Below are 19,697 nucleotides of genomic sequence, written 5' to 3'. Positions count from 1 at the left end.
CATCCCGCGGCACGAAGCGGAAGAAAGCCAAAGACTGTCCGATTTCCGATTTTTCAATGTTGACAGACAATTTGTTACAATTTCCCTCTCAGATACTCAGAATGTCACATTGGAGCATTTTTCAAAGGCTTTGCACGGTGGGGGGGGACAACCGGCACCATCCCCCCCCCCCCGCTTCGCTCCCTCGCCATGGTGAGCGCCCTCGTACTAAATTTTTCTAGAAAAACCCCTGATAAGAATTGAGAACTCGGCAGCACCGCGGCGCAAAGAGGAGGCAAGGCGCGTTTATTTTAAAAATAAGTAAGTAAATGTAATGTTCGTAATATTAGTTTTCTAAAATAAACGACTGCAGTTCAGTGCTCCGACTGCTGCCATGTGGACACTAGAGTGTACAGAAGATTGTACTTGCGGCTGATTTGATCTTGTACTCCATCCCTAGTCGGACCTCATTCCTGGTTAAATATAGAAAGAAGCCCAGCTCGGTGCGCGCCAAGCTCATTTTGTGGAAAGATAAGTATGATATTTTGGAAAGGCCACTCATGCCCGCGGGTAGCGCAACGTCTAATTTTCTCTGGCTGCTTCTCAGGGCCGGGTTGTTCTGCGAAGGCTGTGTAACATGCATCTCTGTGCTTTTGATATTTTTTTACCGAACTGAAAACGTCCCCAAGATTTAAAAGGTTAAGAGTGACGTGGATGTGTGCTCAGTGTTCGTGCTACTGCTGTCTGTTCTAGGAGAGCGGTATTGCGGCGGACTCTTGGACAAACCCTCAGGAACCTTCATGACCCCGAACTGGCCGGACAGAGACTATCCTCCTGGTGTGACATGCTCGTGGCATATTCTCGCACCTGAGCACCAGGTGAGTGGAATGTTTAATATTTATTAGCATAGATCATATCGTATCTACCTGATGTTAGGGATGGCGAAAACTAAAAAAACTCTTGTCCAACCACCGAGCCTCATTAGTCGGTTAACCTATGAGTTAAAATTCTAGAACTGGAATTATTAGAATCTATTCCAAATCTAACCGCGAGCATCCGCACATTCAGTCCCAGTCGCTGCCCTCCACTCACATTACCTTCTCTACAGCGCGAAACATTTAGTCAAACGCGCATGGATTAAAGTTTTCCGTCGTGTGACGGATTTCCGTCAGCTGAACTCTCCCAAGGCCAAATGTGAGGTCGGTGCTGATCCGAGGAGAATTAAAATGACGGGTGGTTGGGTAGAGATCGGGTTATAACACTGATGTGTTGCAACACCATCGACTATCAGCAGGGTTTATTTAACTTTTTTGTTTTTGAGCCATGCTTTGTGTCGTTCATTTCCTACGTTCGATCATGTTTAAACGTTCGCTGTCTACGGTGCGGCATTAAAAAAACATGCGCTGTCAAAATTGGCAAAATACATTCCCATGTGCTTGGCGTGCTTGTGTCTGACCATTTCTGTTTTGTATTAAATTAAATCTTGCCAAAATGACTTAGTTCAAACTTGGACATATGGAAATACAACCCCGATTCCAAAAAAGTTGGGACAAGGTACAAATTGTAAATAAAAACAGAATGCAATAATTTACAAATCTCAAAAACTGATATTGTATTCGCAATAGAACATAGACAACATATCAAATGTCGAAAGTGAGACATTTTGAAATTTCATGCCAAATATTGGCTCATTTGAAATTTCATGACAGCAACACATCTCAAAAAAGTTGGGACAGGGGCAATAAGAGGCTGGAAAAGTTAAAGGTACAAAAAAGGAACAGCTGGAGGACCAAATTGCAACTCATTAAGTCAATTGGCAATAGGTCATTAACATGACTGGGTATAAAAAGAGCATCTTGGAGTGGCAGCGGCTCTCAGAAGTAAAGCTGGGAAGAGGATCACCAATCCCCCTAATTCTGCGCCGACAAATAGTGGAGCAATATCAGAAAGGAGTTCGACAGTGTAAAATTGCAAAGAGTTTGAACAGATCATCATCTACAGTGCATAATATCATCAAAAGATTCAGAGAATCTGGAAGAATCTCTGTGCGTAAGGGTCAAGGCCGGAAAACCATACCGGGTGCCCGTGATCTTCGGGCCCTTAGACGGCACTGCATCACATACAGGCATGCTTCTGTATTGGAAATCACAAAATGGGCTCAGGAATATTTCCAGAGAACATTATCTGTGAACACAATTCACCGTGCCATCCGCCGTTGCCAGCTAAAACTCTATAATTCAAAGAAGAAGCCGTATCTAAACATGATCCAGAAGCGCAGACGTCTTCCCTGGGCCAAGGCTCATTTAAAATGGACTGTGGCAAAGTGGAAAACTGTTCTGTGGCCAGACGAATCAAAATTTGAAGTTCTTTATGGAAATCAGGGATGCCGTGTCATTCGGACTAAAGAGGAGAAGGACGACCCGAGTTGTTATCAGTGCTCAGTTCAGAAGCCTGCATCTCTGATGGTATGGGGTTACATTAGTGCGTGTGGCATGGGCAGCTTACACATCTGGAAAGACACCATCAATGCTGAAAGGTATATCCAGGTTCTAGAGCAACATATGCTCCCATCCAGACGATGTCTCTTTCAGGGAAGACCTTGCATTTTCCAACATGACAATGCCAAACCACATACTGCATCAATTACAGCATCATGGCTGCGTAGAAGAAGGGTCCGGGTACTGAACTGGCCAGCCTGCAGTCCAGATCTTTCACCCATAGAAAACATTTGGCGCATCATAAAACGGAAGATACGACAAAAAAGACCTAAGACAGTTGAGCAACCAGAATCCTACATTAGACAAGAATGGGTTAACATTCCTATCCCTAAACTTGAGCAACTTGTCTCCTCAGTCCCCAGACGTTTACAGACTGTTGTAAAGAGAAAAGGGGATGTCTCACAGTGGGAAACATGGCCTTGTCCCAACTTTTTTGAGATGTGTTGTTGTCATGAAATTTAAAATCACCTAATTTTTCTCTTTAAATGATACATTTTCTCAGTTTAAACATTTGATATGTCATCTATGTTCTATTCTGAATAAAATATATGGAATTTTGAAACTTCCACATCATTGCATTCCGTTTTTATTTACAATTTGTACTTTGTCCCAACTTTTCTGGAATCGGGGTTGTAGAGCATGTTAAAAAAAAAAACGAAAAAATAAACCCCGGATAGCCCGCTCCTCTGCTTCAACCAGACTTGAAGACCCGACGGTGCAATGCTTGCAGACTGTCAGAAGTAATTAGACCTAAATTTATAGCTAACAAATCAGCAGACGCCCCAACAATTATTATTTTCGTTAGGCCAATGTGTAAGGTATGTTAGAACCGTGCCTTATAGCCTACGTTATATCACAATTTAAAGGACGTTTGAGGAGTTGGAGGCTGCGAGCGCAATGATGTTCCGACATGCGCTAAACTTTATTCCCTGAAAGTCATACACCAGCGTTCAATGCCCCAAACAGTCAAAATGTCTAGAAGACTACGGTTAAATAATAATCATAGCCTACTGTGGCAGCGGGGGCGTGGTCAAGCACCGGTCTGTGACAGGAGGGCGGAGTTGGGGAAGGTAAGTGGCAGAATCGCTTCACCTGAGTGTCATTAACCTGTGTTTTGTGTGTTCTCCCCAGTAAACCGCCCTATTTAAGGAGGGAGAGCGAGAGCAGAGGCAGACCTGGACGAGACGCTGTGTGTGTGTGTGTGTGTGTGTGTGTGTGTGTGTGTCTCTCGCGCTATTGTGAAAGAGTGTTGTAACCCTGAAAAGTGTGGCAATAAAGCCGTTAGACAAACCTGATCTCTGTCCTGCCGTCCTCTGTGCTCCACGATCCCGGGTTTCGGCACCACTGTAGCGAGAATCGCGTGTGGGTGGAGCACAGAGGACGGCAGGACAGAGATCAGGTTTGTCTAACGGCTTTATTGCCACACTTTTCAGGGTTACAACACTCTCACAATAGCGCGAGAGACACACACACACACACACACAGCGTCTCGTCCAGGTCTGCCTCTGCTCTCGCTCTCCCTCCTTAAATAGGGCGGTTTACTGGGGAGAACACACAAAACACAGGTTAATGACACTCAGGTGAAGCGATTCTGCCACTTACCTTCCCCAACTCCGCCCTCCTGTCACAGACCGGTGCTTGACCACGCCCCCGCTGCCACACCTACTAAGTTAAATTACGTCAAAACATCTGTTTCTGGCCTATGGAATGATGGAGGAAAATGAGAATGAACGCAAAGTAGATAGCAGCCAACTTCACGCGATCTTTTAGGGAACTTAACACTCGTGTCGGCCACAATATTTCTCTTGAATTGTTTTTGAAGTCGTATTCAACGCAAAGTAAGGTCAGATTATAATTTAAATTTTAATGTAAGCGAAAATCCAGACTTTTTTCTATATTGACGTCGAGCACAGAGGAGCATGTCATTCTGCTTTCGGTTTCGGCAGCATGGATGCGCTTTACATGAAAGAAGGCACTGATGTGTCTGCCATCGATAAAGGTGTAAAAACAAGTGGAGGTGGGCCTGGCTGTACGAGAGAGGTGAAAACGGAAAGCCATTTAGTTCATGGTGCAAAAAACTAAACATTCCAGGCGCCTGCATTTGTGTGGTTTGCCACAAAAAAATAATATATGAAGCAATGGAAAGAGAGTGCAATAAATTGAATATATTAATCCATTAATTAATTGATGATAAAGTTATCAGTTCTAACTTAACCATTCTCAGAATTTCATCGGAATCCGTCCATACTACCCCCCTGGTAAACTTTCAGTCAAATAATTTTTTTTTTGCTTTAATCCATAAACGCGCACTGATGTCGAGGGGTTTGTATTGGCGCGGAGGACAAATGGCTCCAGCTTAGAGACAGTTTCAGTTGGCCATGATGGCGTTGAAAATAAAGTCAAGTGCTAGAAGTACATAACATTCAGTGATGGGAATAACGGCGTTAAAATAAAGGCTGTTATAACGCCGGGTAATCTAATTAATTAGCTACAATCGTTATAACGCCGTTACCAATATCAACACGCCATTACTGCATGGTATTGAAGTTGCTCTGAAGCCGTCACCGACATAAAATCTGCGTTTGTCACTCCCCCTCCAGACACCGCTGTCATTTCATTCTCTCCCCTTCCCTCCAAAAGTCGGCATCTGCACCTTTAGTTTGTGTGCTAATTGTGCACAGCCATTGGGAATGGGATAGCTGATTAGCCGCTAAGCTAATATAGCAACTGTCTGATGCTAAGTAACATCAGTGAGTGAGTAACCAGGTTTTAGTTCAGATCTTGTGTATTATTACGTTGACATTAATATTCACCAGACTAATCAACCATCAACTTGATTCATGCGCCGTGTTCGTTTCTTTGATGGTCAAGAATTTCCTTGATGTTACGTAGTAAAATGTAATCCGACACTGAGACTTTTCTTTCGCCGAGCGGCAGCTGTCTTCAACTGGGGCGGGAGGGCGGGACATGACTGAATGGGTGTTTCTGATTTGTCAGCTGTCGTTCTTACACCGCATGCCAAGCCCCAAGCGTTTACAACACGGAATTCCAGATTCTCTGCTCCAAAATCGGCAGCTTCAAAATGATTTTTTATTTTATTTTTTTAACCGACAACCAAAAAAAAATTAACCGGTTGATGTTGATTTGGTCAACCACCGGTCAAATGGTCATCGGTTAACATCCCTAGTTCACAGCGAAAGCGAGTTTTACTCATATATTTTAAGTTCGTTTCTTAGACAAGTATATTTTTTAAGTTTGTTACCTTGTTAACAGTTTCGGCGAGAATCTCCCGCCTTCTTCAGAAACAGTCACCAGATGTCGAGTGGTGACGTGCCTTATCAGCTGATGTTGCGTGCAGGAGGCGTGAACGTCCCGCCCAATTTGACAGGTAGTCCACGCCTCCTGCTGTCAGGTCGCTCCTCCAGGACGGCGCTCCATGTGTGCGACAGCGCGTACGCTCCCTCGTCCCGGTTCATCGTCCTCTGCGCCCGCTTGCGTATCTCCACTGCCTCTAAAATCCAACGCTGGAATCTATTTTCTTCAGCGCGAGTTTTACTCCCCTGAGGAAGAAGAAATAAAAGAAACCATTTCAGGAGAAAGCTAAAAACCTGTAACTGTTGCTAACGCCGAGCAGAAACCTGGCTGAATCCTGAATGACTCCTATTTGTATAAATAGGGGACTGCATAGGCGGCAAAATGTAGTTTTTTTTCCTGCCATGGAAGTGCACTTGTATACCGAGGAGGAAGCCATTTGCATTACAGCCGTGAATGAGGATTCAGAATAGCATTAATTTTACAGCATGGATAGCGATAACGACAGCGTTCACAGCAAAAGCGAGTTTTACTACCCTGAGGAAGAAGAAATAAAATACGTTTCAGGAGAAAGCTAAAAACCTCTAATGCCGCTTTTCCACTACCAACGCGGCTGAGTTGGGCTGAGCCGTGCCGTGCTGAGTCGAGCTGAGTGGGGCTGTTGGAGTTGCATTTCGACTACAACCGCGCTGAACCGTGCTGGCTGGAAGTGGGTGGACACATTGGGTGGAGTTAGCGAAAGTGGGTGGACGTCACGTGATGTCGTTAGGCGGCGCAAACGGTGACATCAGTGACCTTTTAAGCGGTAGTCTCACGACCCGGAGAGTAAACAATAAACATGGAGTCGTTAGTGTTGCTGGTCTTGGTGCTGTGGCTTGTTGTCACCGACAACGCCAACAGATACTGGCAAGAGCGTATAGATGAGGCGAGGCGCATAAGGCTTCAGAAATTCTCGTAATTCTTCTTCTTCCGGGTTTACGGTGTTTACAGATCCCAGCGTGCTCACGGGGCGTGTATGGGCATGTGAGGACACTCCTCCTCACCAATCAGTGCACAGGGGAGTGTCTCCTCACGCCCCTAGCCCCACTCGGCTCGGTTTGGCTCGCTTCAGCCCCACTCCAAAACCGTGCGAGTTTTGGGTGCTGAGTAGGGCTGAAGCGAGCTGAGTCGTGCTGCTCTGAGGTAGTCGAAACGCGAGCCGTGTCGGGCTGAAGTGAGCTGAAAAAGGGTAGTGGAAAAGGGCCATAACTTGCTAACGGTTTGATCTCGTTAGTTAATAAGGCCCATTTTGGACCATGTTATCCTAATGCATAATATTACGTTTGGTAAAAACTTTAAACCAGTACAATCTCCTCTTCAAGGTTTCACCAAATGGCTTTTATTTATGCAATATAAAGGTCATAATACTGTATAACTCTGGTTGAGCAAAAACATGGCTGAATCCTGAATGACTCCTATTTGTATAAATAGGGGACTACATAGGTGGCAAAATGTAGTGTTTTTCCTGCCATGGAAGTGCACTTGTATACCGAGGAGGAAGCCATTTGCATTACAGCCATGAATGAGGATTCAAAATGGTGGCTCGGCTCGGTTTTCCCTTTCAGGCGCTCTCGTTTTCTGTTAGAATTTGGTAAAGAAAAAATAAATAAACGTATTATTTACCAGCGTAAGGTCGGTCCGTACGCCCAGAGGGCCTCGCTCAGTACTTTCAAGACCTCGGTCACGGTATTTCACCATACGGACCTCCCAGCTGGTAAATAACGTATGTATTACTATAACTAATGATTTAGAATATAATTTCCCCTTTTTACTAATTGATATGCTAATTTTCCCCACATGAGTGGCTAGGGGCCCCTTCCCCTTTTCTTGGAAAAAAAAAAAACCCTGACGAGTCTAGGTTTAACTTCCAGATCGGATGTCAGAACAAATGTAGTAAAGCAACCAGGATGTTTTTCTTGGGATCATCCCCTTGTTTGCATCTTTGCCTTTCCTGTTTGAAAGATGCATTTAACTATTAAGTGTATAGTGGTCAGAGTTTGGTTGGATACAGGGAAAGGTGTCAAATGTAAAAAAAAAAAAAAGCCGGGAAAGGGTTTATCCCTTGTAATTGTCAATATAACTAATGGGGTATTGGGTATAAATAATCTTCCCATAGATTAAAATCACTCTATGGGTGTGCTTTTACTACCTTAAACATGAATAGGCAGACAAAACAGTTGACCTACTTTCCGGACTTAGGATTTTTCAGAAAATATGCAAAAATAGTACCATATACAAATGCTTAGTTTATATTGAAGGAGTTGGATAATCAAAGTTTTTATTGGCTTAAAAGTTTGATAAAAGGTGTCTGATAGGGTTAAAGGTTCATTCCAGTCATCATGTGCCCACATGGCCAACTAATGGCCTGAAGTAGGGCGTACCACATGGTAATTTTGTCCCGAAGCCATATTTGGGTAGCCTGGGCCCGCCCATCCTAAGCGTGACGCAACACGAGGGCCTGTTGCGAGCTTAGTCTGGCCAGGCAAGCTATCTACAGCTCTTCCAAGCTCCCGAAAAATCGGGAACCAATCAACTTTGAGCATCTCCAACGGCCCTGGGTAGAGGCGTGTTCAAGGCACTGACGTAGTAGAACTGCGACCGGAAGCCATAGATTGTTTACAGAATCTATGCCGGAAGCGCTTCATTCACGAATGCTGTATTGAAAGCATTCAACGGGAAGTTCTCAGTGAAAACGGAGCAAAGAGCAGCCCTGGAGGTATTTATTGAAAGGAAGGACCTTTTCGCCTTGCTCCCGACCGGCTTCGGTAAGAGTTTAATAATAGGATGTCTATGGTTTAATCTACCAGTTAGCCCCGTCGCGTCGCATGCGTCAGAGGAAAGAGTGATGTGATTGGTTTAAGCTTCGTCACAGCCTTTTCTGGCTTCGACCAGTAGCAAACTGAGGCATTTCAGAGAGGCGGGTCAACCACGCGCTTTAGGAAACGGTTGGGCTTAATATCTTGGCCAGACCAATAGCTCGTAGAGCTTTGCAGTCGCGTTAGCCAGACTAATATTTGGGGCCCTCCTGTACCCCCACCAAACCTCTGAGTGCCCTGAAACTCTCTAAGTGCACAGTAGAGTTCCCAAATATGATGATAAATCAGTTGAAACCCCATCAAGATAAAACCTTTCCAAGATACGGACCCCCAAAATGTCAAAAAAATTGTCATTAAAAAATCCACTTTTAAGGGATATCTCTAAAGTTAGTAAACCTGTGCAGAAGTTTTTTTAGGCGCAGAATCAGATAGACAGGGCCCGAATACATAGATATAGCAATTTACAGGTCTATATCCCCCTTAGAACAAAAAATATGGGCCTCCAAAAATGCTTGCAAATTAAGTGCGCAATTCCCGGACCCCAAAAGTGGGCGTGGCACCCAAACTTTGAAGGGCCATAACTCAAAAAACGTTCGAGCTAGGAAGCTAAAATTTTGGATTCTTTCATTTGACATCATGAGGTACTAAGGGTGTATTCAGACCAGGATAGTTCACTTGCTTTGGTCCAAACCAAATGTTTTTTTTATTTTTTCATTTTGGTGCGGTTCGCTTTCACACTGTACATTTTAGTAAGCGGACCAAAATCTGTCAACAAAGCCACGCGCCCTGAGGTCGTTCAGCTATTGGTCAGAGACGACACGCGCACAAAGCGTCAAGTTCAAAAGTAGTCACAGAGGCTTTCCGCGCCGTTATTCTTTTTAATGTCATCAAAGCTATATGTTTTTACTGTTTTCACAATTGTGCGATTACTATGCTGTTGTACAAGTAATTTATCAACGACGACGATAAAGGGCAAGGCGGCTACGGAGGATAGCGCTGATGAGCGCACGTCATGTCGTGACAGTTCTGGCTCTTCACGCAATAGATGAATTTCTTTTTTGCGTCGCTAGTACCGCCACTTTTTGAAAGAATGTCCCTGATTTTAATGTAGGTCTGACGGAGTTTCTTCACTTTTAGCCGACATTGTTCTGGGGAGCGCGTGAACCCCTTCTCCTTCATTTTCTCACTGAATACAGCAAACACGTCGGCATTTTTGCGTGTTCTCTCCAAAAGCTCAGATATGTGGACACCTGCCCATATATCCACAAGGGGACGCGTTTCTTCCTCAGCCCACGTTTGCCCCTGACTCATTTTTTGTACTCTGTAGTCTAGCCTACCACTGGTCTGAATGACTGAACGACTGTTGTAAGGTTCCCTTGACAACCGAAACAGTGTTTGCACTTTGCGGTGGAGTGTCAAGACTCTTGGCCCTTTTCCACTACCCTTTTTCAGCTCACTTCAGCTTGCTTCAGCTCACTTCAGCCCGACACGGCTCGCGTTTCGACTACCAAAAACCAGCACGACTCAGCTCGTTTCAGCCCTGCTTAGCCCCTAAAACTCGCACCGTTTTGGAGTGGGGCTGAAGCGAGCCAAACCGTGCCGAGTGAGGTTGGGGGCGTGAGCAGACACTCCCCTGTGCACTGATTGGTGAGGAGGAGTGTCCTCACATGCCCACACACGCCCCGCGAGCGCGCTGGGATCTGTAAACACCGCAAACCCGGAAGAAGAAGAATTACGAATTACGAGAATTTCTGAAGCCTTATGCGCCTCGCCTCATCTATACGCTCTTGCCAGTATCTGTTGGCGTTGTCGGTGACAGCAAGCCACAGCACCAAGACCAGCAACACTAACGACTCCATGTCCTCCATGTTTATTGTTTACTATTCGGGTCGTGAGACTACCGCTTAAAAGATCACTGAATCAGTGACATACAGAGCATCGTGGACGAGTTCGCGGAGCGCAAGGCTCGTCGTATGCCCTTCAAATAATGCGCGCAGTAGGCTATTGATGTTTTATTATGAGCCATGTACAGTATGTCACCTAATGTTTTTTTGTTTCTGAGTTACATGTTCGTTTGAAGGACTTAATGTACAAAATAACATAGTTGCACCCCGGAGTGTTGAAATTGGTAAACACAGTGCATTCAGTGAGGTTTGCACCGCCCTCCTTTTATTTCTGACTCTTCCTGTCACCGTTGCAACCTCTGAGCGCTCATTCGTATGCCCTTCAAATAATGTGCGCAGTATAGGCTATTGATGTTTTATTATGAGCCATGTACAGTATCCTAATGTTTTTTGTTTCTGAGTTACATGTTCGTTTGAAGGACTTGATGTACTAAATAACATAGTTGCACCCGGTAGTGTTGAAATTGGTAAACACCGCAGTTGCGGACATTTTGTAGCCTAAAATGATGTTATGATAAGCTTTAATAAAGGGCCCGGTCATTTGCCCCGCCCCCGGCCCGGCTCTGACTTGTTCCGCCACTGTCACTGATGTCACTGTTTGCGCTGCTTAACGACATCACGTGACGTCCACCCACTTTCGCTAACTCCACCCAATGTGTCCACCCACTTCCAGCCAGCACGGTTCAGCGCGGTTGTAGTTGAAATGCAACTCCAACAGCCCCGCTCAGCTCGACTCGGCACGGCACGGCTCAGCCACGTTTGTAGTAGAAAAGCGGCATCTGTTTCCCATAATGCTCGACAAACGACGGAAGCTCACGAGGTACAAAAAAGCAGAACTGTCGGATTAGGTCCGGTCTGCTTTCACACCTCCAAAAGATCCGCACCAGGGTTCCTTTGGTCCGGACCGAGTCCGACCTTGCAGCTCGGTCTCGGTCCGCTTGTTTGGTCCGGACCAGAGTTCGGTGGTTTGTATTCAGACCAACCCAAAAGGTCCAGACCAAGGGAAATTTGGTTCGTTTGGTCCGGACCAAACAACGTAGGTGTGAATACGCCATAAGAAAATAAAAATAAGGCTAATTGAAGAGGTGCCACTGGGGAGGTTTTGGGCATTAATTGACATGGAATGACCCAATTCGTTAATTGTTCTATTTAAAAGGATAGTTGAGGATTTTTGACATGAATCTGTATGGCATCCCCATCAATAGTGTCGTGCAAACGCACTGACTTACCCCTGACAGCGTCCAGTTTTGGTCCAGACGAAAGTAGTCCGGCAAGTTTGTTGGGGTCATGAAAGTAAAACGTTTTTCGTCTCAAAACAGTACGTGTTCAAAAGAGTGATATATTTGCATCACAAAACCGTTGCCAAATAAAAAGTCAGACCTCGAAATCGCTTGGCACTATTTTCTCTCCCTCGGTATCACTGCACGCTGCTGCCAGGTGACAGCCACGGCTGTTTCATTCATTGTTTTCGTGATGGGAATTTCGGCTCTTTCGGCTCCCAAACGGCTCCTGAGATTTTATTTTTGATTTAATTGCTGCAATTAACTAGTTAATTAATTACATTATTATTTATATTTTATCAATAGGATGTTTTCCATTTCATTTTTTAGTTTTTGTAGCCATTGTAAAGCTTTGTAAAGTGCAAAACTGTGTTATATTACCAATATAAAATACACAGAAGACATCAACTGTATCCTTTATGGCTTTATTTCACACTCGACCTTGGACAAAATGCCACAAAATAAATTATGAAGTATAAATCAGGCCTAAGAAAGTTGGAAATTATTTTAACAAACACAGAACAATGTGCAACAAAATATGTGGCACCTTGAGTGCATGTAAAAAGAGAAAAAAGTGCCGCACTCTGCTCCACCAGTAATGAGAAGCCGCTGGAACAGCAAATCTGCTCCTGTTATAATGACTGCTGTCTCGTTGTATACCGCAGATTAATCTGGCCATGCCAAGGCGGTTGCCGACCGAACCTGTCAATTTATGAGCGACAAGTTATATCATGAGCTTTAGGAATTCACGGCAACAAAACAATGATCATGGTTGTCAAATAGACAATCATCCTTCAGCTGAGCTGATCTCTCTCTCTGAGGCACCTAAGGACAAAAAACTAATTCGGCTCCCACCGAAGAGCTGGCTCCCGTCGTTCACTTCAAAGAGCCGGCTCTTTGAACCGGATCGTTCGCGACCGACACATCACTACATTGTTTACTGCTAGCAAAGTTAGCGACAAGATGTCCTGACTACGACGGTGAAATGTGTGCGGAGATTCAGCCACATCTTTGTTGCTACAGCCTGGATAGTCGCAAGTGCGCACCATTTTCACAAATATATTATTGTATAGGTTATAGAAGGTGATAAATGTCGTTGCTGTTCTGGCTCTCAAATTAGCTCGTTAGCGCCGCTGATCTGAACTCCTCATCACTGCCAAACAATGGGAAAGGTGTTGATTCCTGCGCAGATGTCAACATGACAGCGCGCAGTGATACCGAGGGAGAGAAAATAGGGCCAAGCGATTTCGAGATCTGACTTTTTATTTGGCAACGGTTTTGTGATGCAAATGTATCACTCTTTTGAACACGTACCGTTTTGAGACGAAAAACGTTTTACTAGTGCATCTCAGAAAATTAGAATACCATGAAAAAAGTTCCTTTTTTTCATAATTTAATTCAAAAAGGTAAACTTTCATATATTCTATATTCATTACATGTAAAGTGAAATATTTAAAGCCTTTTTTGTTTTAATTTTGATGATTATGGCTTATAGCTCATGAAAATCAGAAATCCAGTATCTCAAATTATTAGAATATTCCGTAAGATCAATCAAAAAAAGGATTTACAATACAGAAATGTCCAACTTCTGAAAATTATATTCGTTTATACACTCAATACTTGGTTGGGGCTCCTTTACCATGAATTACTGTATCAATGTGGTGTGGCATGGAGGTGATCAGTCTGTGACATTGCTGAGGTGTTATTGAAGCCCAGGTTGCTTTGATAGTGGCCTTGAGCGTATCTGTATTTTTGGGTCGGGTGTTTCTCATCTTCCTCTTGACAATACCCCATAGATTCTCTCTGGGGTTAAGGTCAGGCAAGTTGGCTGGCCAGTCAAACACAGTAATATCATGGTCAGCAAACCATTTGGTAGTAGTTTCGGCACTGTGGGTAGGTGCTAAGTCCTGCTGGAAAAGGAAATCAGCATCTCCAAAAAGCTTGTCAGCAGATGGAAGCATGAAGTGCTCTAAAATCTCCTGGTAGATGGCTGTGTTGACTTTGGACTTGATAAAATACAGTGGACCAACACCAGCAGATGACATGGCACCCCAAATCATCACAGACTGTGGAAACTTCACACTGGGCTTCAAACACCTTGGATTCTGTGCCTCTCCACTCTTCCTCCAGACTCTAGAACCGTGATTTCCAAATTAAATGCAAAATGTACTTTCATCTGAAAAGAGGACTTTAGACCACTGAACAACAGTCCATTTCTTTCTCTCCTTAGCCCAGATAAGACACTTCTGACATTGTCTCTGGCTCAGGAGTAGCTTGATATTAGGAATGTGAAAGTTGTATCCCCTTTCTTGAAGATGTCTGTTCGTGATGGGTCTTGATACACTGACACCAGCCTCAGTCCACTCCTTGTGAAGCTCTCCCAAGTTCTTGAATCAACTTTTCTTGAGAATCCTCTCAAGACTGCGGCCATCCCTGTTGCTTGTGCACCTTTTCTAGCCACCCTTTTCAGCAATGACCTTTTGTGGCTTACCCTCCTTGTGGAGGGCATCAGTGATCATCTTCTGGACAACAGTCAAGTCAGCAGTCTTCCCCATGATTGTGGTTGTGTGTACTGAACTAGACCGAGAGATACACTGTGTTCATACTGTTTTACTCAAACTGGAAATGAAATTCTAATATTTTGAGATGGGTTTTTTAAATGTTTTTGTACTGTATGCCATACTGATTAAAATTAAAATAGAAAAATGCTTGAAACATTTTAGTTTATGTGTAATGAGTCTATAATATATAACATTTTCATGTTCTTAGATAACTGATGGAAAATATTGAACTTCTTCACAATATTCTAATTTTTTGAGATGCGCTAGTACTTTCGTGACCCCAACAAACTTGCCGGACTACTTTCGTCTGGACCGAAACTGGACAAGAACTGGACTCACAGGATGCTGTCAGGGGTAAGTCAGTGTGTTTGCACGACACTGTTGATGGGGATGCCATACAGATTCATGTCAAAAATCCCGAACTATCCTTTTTAAAAAAAAAAAAAAAAAAAAAGAATAAAATTGGAAGTCTGTGATTCGACTTCAGGAGCTTTCGGTCCACTAAACAAAAATAATTAGGTGTCGGGGGGGATTATTTTTATGACCTACGCTTGAAAAATCTGAAAGGTGGTCTAGCTTTAATATGCACTCTGAGGTGGTGTTTTTTTTTTTTTTTTTGAAGTATTGAATGAGTGCTGATTGTTTCTTGTCAGATAATCGAACTGAAGTTTGAGAAGTTCGACGTGGAGAGGGATAACTACTGCCGCTACGATCACATGGTCGTTTACAACGGCGCGGAAATGAGTGACGCGAGCAGGATCGGGAAGTTCTGCGGCGACAGCCCTCCTGCGTAAGAGCCTCATCTCTGCTGTTCTAGTGCTGTGGTCAGTTTCACAGACTCTCCATATTACTCATACTTGTGTTCCGTTAGCATTCTGGCATAAACCTGCGCAGACCTTTTACACCACAGCGCTGTTGAATTCTCGGGTCATGATCTCAGTCAGCCAGTGCTGTTTGTGTCTCAACAAGCTCATGTCATGTCCGTGTCTAGGCCGATCTACTCTGACGGCAATCGCCTCTTCATCCAGTTCGTCTCTGATCTGAGCCTCACTGCTGACGGCTTCATCTGCCATTACACTTTCAAGCTGAAGAACTTCACCATCACGAGCTCCGCCGTTCCCATTACTGCAGCCGCTCCCACCAGTGCAGGACCCGTAGGTTTGTAAAGTTCTCCTCTTCACATGCAGTCAGTCAAAAATGTCGCTCAGTTAATAAAACAATCAGTCGGAAATATTACCAATATGAATATAGTGACCTGTTTATACCACAGGACTATCGGAGGATCGATTCTCCTTGGTCGGAAGGTATTAATTACTATTTTATAATGGCATAATAGGAGCTTTTGCATGAACCAGATTTCTAAATACGTGTAACCTTTTATCACCGTTTCTTTTTATGCCTCCGTAAGGTGCGGGAAGCATTGTTTTTTCGGGTTGTCCGTCCCAAAACCTTGTGAACGCGATATCTCAAAGGCTAATGAAAGGAATTTCACCAAACTTACACTATTTGTGTGCTTTTGGACAAACATGAACTGATTAGGTTTTGAGATCAAAAGGTCTAAGGTCAAATCTCTGTCCGAAAACCTTGTGAACACAATGTCTCCAAGGCAAATACAGTTAGGTCCATAAATATGTGGACAGAGACAACATTTTTCTAATTTTGGTTCTGTACATTACCACAATGAATTTTGAACAAAACAATTCAGATGCAGTTGAAGTTCAGACTTTCAGCTTTAATTCAGTGGGTTGAACAAAATGATTGCGTAAAAATGTGAGGAACTAAAGCATTTTTTAAACACAATCCCTTCATTTCAGGGGCTCAAAAGTAATTGGACAAATTAAATAATTGTAAATAAAATGTTCATTTCTAATACTTGGTTGAAAACCCTTTGTTGGCAATGACTGCCTGAAGTCTTGAACTCATGGACATCACCAGACGCTGTGTTTCCTCCTTTTTAATGCTCTGCCAGGCCTTTACTGCAGCGGTTTTCAGCTGCTGTTTGTTTGTGGGCCTTTCTGTCTGAAGTTTAGTCTTTAACAAGTGAAATGCATGCTCAATTGGGCTGAGATCAGGTGACTGACTTGGCCATTCAAGAATATTCCACTTCTTTGCTTTAATAAACTCCTGGGTTGCTTTGGCTTTATGTTTTGGGTCATTGTCCATCTGTATTATGAAACGCCGACCAATCAGTTTGGCTGCATTTGGCTGGATTTGAGCACACAGTATGTCTCTGAATACCTCAGAATTCATCCGGCTGCTTCTGTTCTGTGTCACATCATCAATAAACACTAGTGACCCAGTGCCACTGGCAGCCATGCATGCCCAAGCCATCACACTGCCTCTGCCGTGTTTTACAGATGATGTGGTATGCTTTGGATCATGAGCTGTACCACGCCTTCGCCATACTTTTTTCTTTCCATCATTCTGGTAGAGGTTGATCTTGGTTTCATCTGTCCAAAGAATGTTCTTCCAGAACTGTGCTGGCTTTTTTAGATGTTTTTTAGCAAAGTCCAATCTAGCCTTTTTATTCTTGAGGCTTATGAGTGGCTTGCACCGTGCAGTGAACCCTCTGTATTTACTTTCATGCAGTCTTCTCTTTATGGTAGATTTGGATATTGATGCGCCTACCTCCTGGAGAGTGTTGTTCGCTTGGTTGGCTGTTGTGAAGGGGTTTCTCTTCACCATGGAAATTATTCTGCGATCATCCACCACTGTTGTTTTCTGTGGGCGTCCAGGTCTTTTTGCATTGATGAGTTCACCAGTGCTTTCTTTCTTTCTCAGGATGTACCAAACTGTAGATTTTGCCACTCCTAATATCCTAGCAATTTCTCGGATGGGTTTTTTTCTGTTTTCGCAGCTTAAGGATGGCTTGTTTCACCTGCATGGCGAGCTCCTTTGACCGCATGTTTTCTTCACAGCAAAATCTTCCAAATGCAAGCACCACATCTCAAATCAACTCCAGGCCTTTTATCTGCTTAATTGAGAATGACATAACGAAGGAATTGCCCACACCTGCCCATGAAATAGCCTTTGAGTCAGTTGTCCAATTACTTTTGGTCCCTTTAAAAACAGGGTGGCACATGTTAAGGAGCTGAAACTCCTAAACCCTTCATCCAATTTTAATGTGGATACCCTCAAATGAAAGCTGAAAGTCTGGACTTTATGTCCATTATATAACTAGAATATGTTTCAGTAAACAGGTAAAAAAACAAAATTTGTGTCAGTGTCCAAATATATATATGGGCTTAACTGTACAAGTAATTTCACCAGGTCAAGATTACTGTGAGGTCAAATGTCCATCCCCAAATCACATCTTAAGGTGTGTAGTCTGCCGGGCGGAGGCATCCCCATCGACGCCATTGGCGTCGAGTTCTATCTAGTTTGTGCCATGATGTATTTTAAAATCTCTCCATTTTGGTGAACAGAATTACAGCATTGCCTTTAAAATTGATCAAAATAAAGCACATGTTGCTGACGTAATATGAACAAGAAATAAACCACTTGGGGGGATGCAGTTATAAAGAAATGATCAAAGACAAGGTGGCACCATGAAGCGGAGTCAACGTTGCCATCCCCAGTACGTCCCGGTATTTTATTTCTTTCATAGCAAATTGAAGTTAAAACTAAAAAAAAAAAAAAAATTTGTAAATAATCGTTGACCTACACTACCGTTCAAAAGTTCGGGGTCACTTTGAAATGTCCTTATTTTTGAAAGAAAAGTAGCCTAGTAAACTAGACCCACCTGCCTAGCGGCCAAAAATATTTTTGCCTACGAGTGGGTCTAACCTCGCACCATATCAACAAAACACCCCGGGCATCAAATCGTGCCCGCCAATCACAACGCAAGGTTTTTGTTTGGATTCTTTGGGCAGGCTTTTGCAGGAGTGATGACAAGGCTGCGTGACGCTGGAGAAAGCACAACAGGAAAGATGGCTACGGCTAGTGAACAGCGCACGTTTGACTCCGCTTTGGAATCAGTTTTAGAAGAATTAGACTTGGAGTTTTCGTTGAAACATGAGCGGGAAGAGGCTCTCCGCTCATTCCTTTTCAAGAAGGATGTTTTCGCTGTTTTGCCGACCGGCTATGGCAAAAGTCTGATCTACCAGCTGGCTCCGCTCGTAGCCAAAAGGATGGGGCTAGTTTGTGCAGTACGAAGAATTAATAAACAGCTTTGAAACATTACTTTTTGATTGTTTCTTATTTTCCCGTTATTTTAAATTTTAAGGGAAATTATTTCACCAAACACCACTAAATAAAAACTCTCAAAAACAGTTTAAGCAAACCCTTGAAAAACACTTGGGGAAAAAAAAAAAGTGTATGTTAAGTACCATATGTGGTACAGACTCCAAACTTGTGGTCATTATCTCCAAACTTCTTAATATCTAGAACCTGTTTATTAATTAATACGCATTTTGAAAAATTATTTATTTCAAGGCCTCCCCCACTGCTTTCTGTCGCTCTGACTACATCACAGTCACTGTTGCGCTGATTGGTCAGAGCGTTGGCCTATACGCACAGAGACAGTTTGAAAGACAGCGGGTTGTTCCTCCCACACCCTTCGGAAATGTCTACGAGCGAGGCCAGACTAAATATTCACACTTAGTCTGGCTTGCCAGGCTAAAAGAAAAGCACTGTTCTTTTCAATGAAGATCACTTTAAACTAATCAGAAATCCACTCTATACATTGCTAATGTGGTAAATGACTATTCTAGCTGCAAACGTCTGGTTTTTGGTGCAATATCTCCATAGGTGTATAAAGGCCCATTTCCAGCAACTCTCACTCCAGTGTTCTAATGGTACAATGTGTTTGCTCATTGCCTCAGAAGGCTAATGGATGATTAGAAAACCCTTGTACAATCATGTTAGCACAGCTGAAAACAGTTGAGCTCTTTAGAGAAGCTATAAAACTGACCTTCCTTTGAGCAGATTGAGTTTCTGGAGCATCACATTTGTGGGGTCGATTAAATGCTCAAAATGGCCAGAAAAATGTCTCGACTATATTTTCTATTCATTTTACAACTTACGGTGGTAAATAAAAGTGTGACTTTTCATGGAAAACACAAAGGCTACGTTCACACTGCAGGCTGAAGTGACTCAAATCCGATCTTTTCGCCTATATGTGACCTGTATCCGATCTTTTATTGACAATATGAACGACACAGATCCGATTTTTTCAAATCCGACCCAGGCCGTTTGGATATGTGGTCCTAATTCCGATCCCTATCCGCTCTTTTCATATGCGACTTCAGTCTGAACCGCCAGGTCGCATTCATCCGACTTACACGTCATCAACAAGCCACAAACGTCA

General features: G+C 43.4%; 1 protein-coding gene across 1 annotated transcript in view; it reads left to right on the top strand.

Moving 5' to 3' along the window:
* The window catches only part of pcolce2a (procollagen C-endopeptidase enhancer 2a), a 53,601-nt gene that overhangs the window by 6,501 nt on the left and 27,403 nt on the right, over positions 1–19,697 (top strand). The window contains exons 4-6 of the mRNA XM_060917707.1: positions 733–857; positions 15,043–15,179; positions 15,381–15,547. Of these exons, the coding sequence (XP_060773690.1) occupies positions 733–857; positions 15,043–15,179; positions 15,381–15,547 (429 nt within the window). The remainder of the gene's footprint in view (positions 1–732; positions 858–15,042; positions 15,180–15,380; positions 15,548–19,697) is intronic.

The sequence above is a fragment of the Neoarius graeffei genome, chromosome 1, assembly GCF_027579695.1.
Source record: "Neoarius graeffei isolate fNeoGra1 chromosome 1, fNeoGra1.pri, whole genome shotgun sequence".
In the NCBI taxonomy this organism is placed as follows: Eukaryota; Metazoa; Chordata; class Actinopteri; order Siluriformes; family Ariidae; genus Neoarius; species Neoarius graeffei.
The sequence above is the reverse complement of the archived record's forward strand: the minus strand, read 5'-3'. Positions and strand labels throughout refer to the sequence as shown.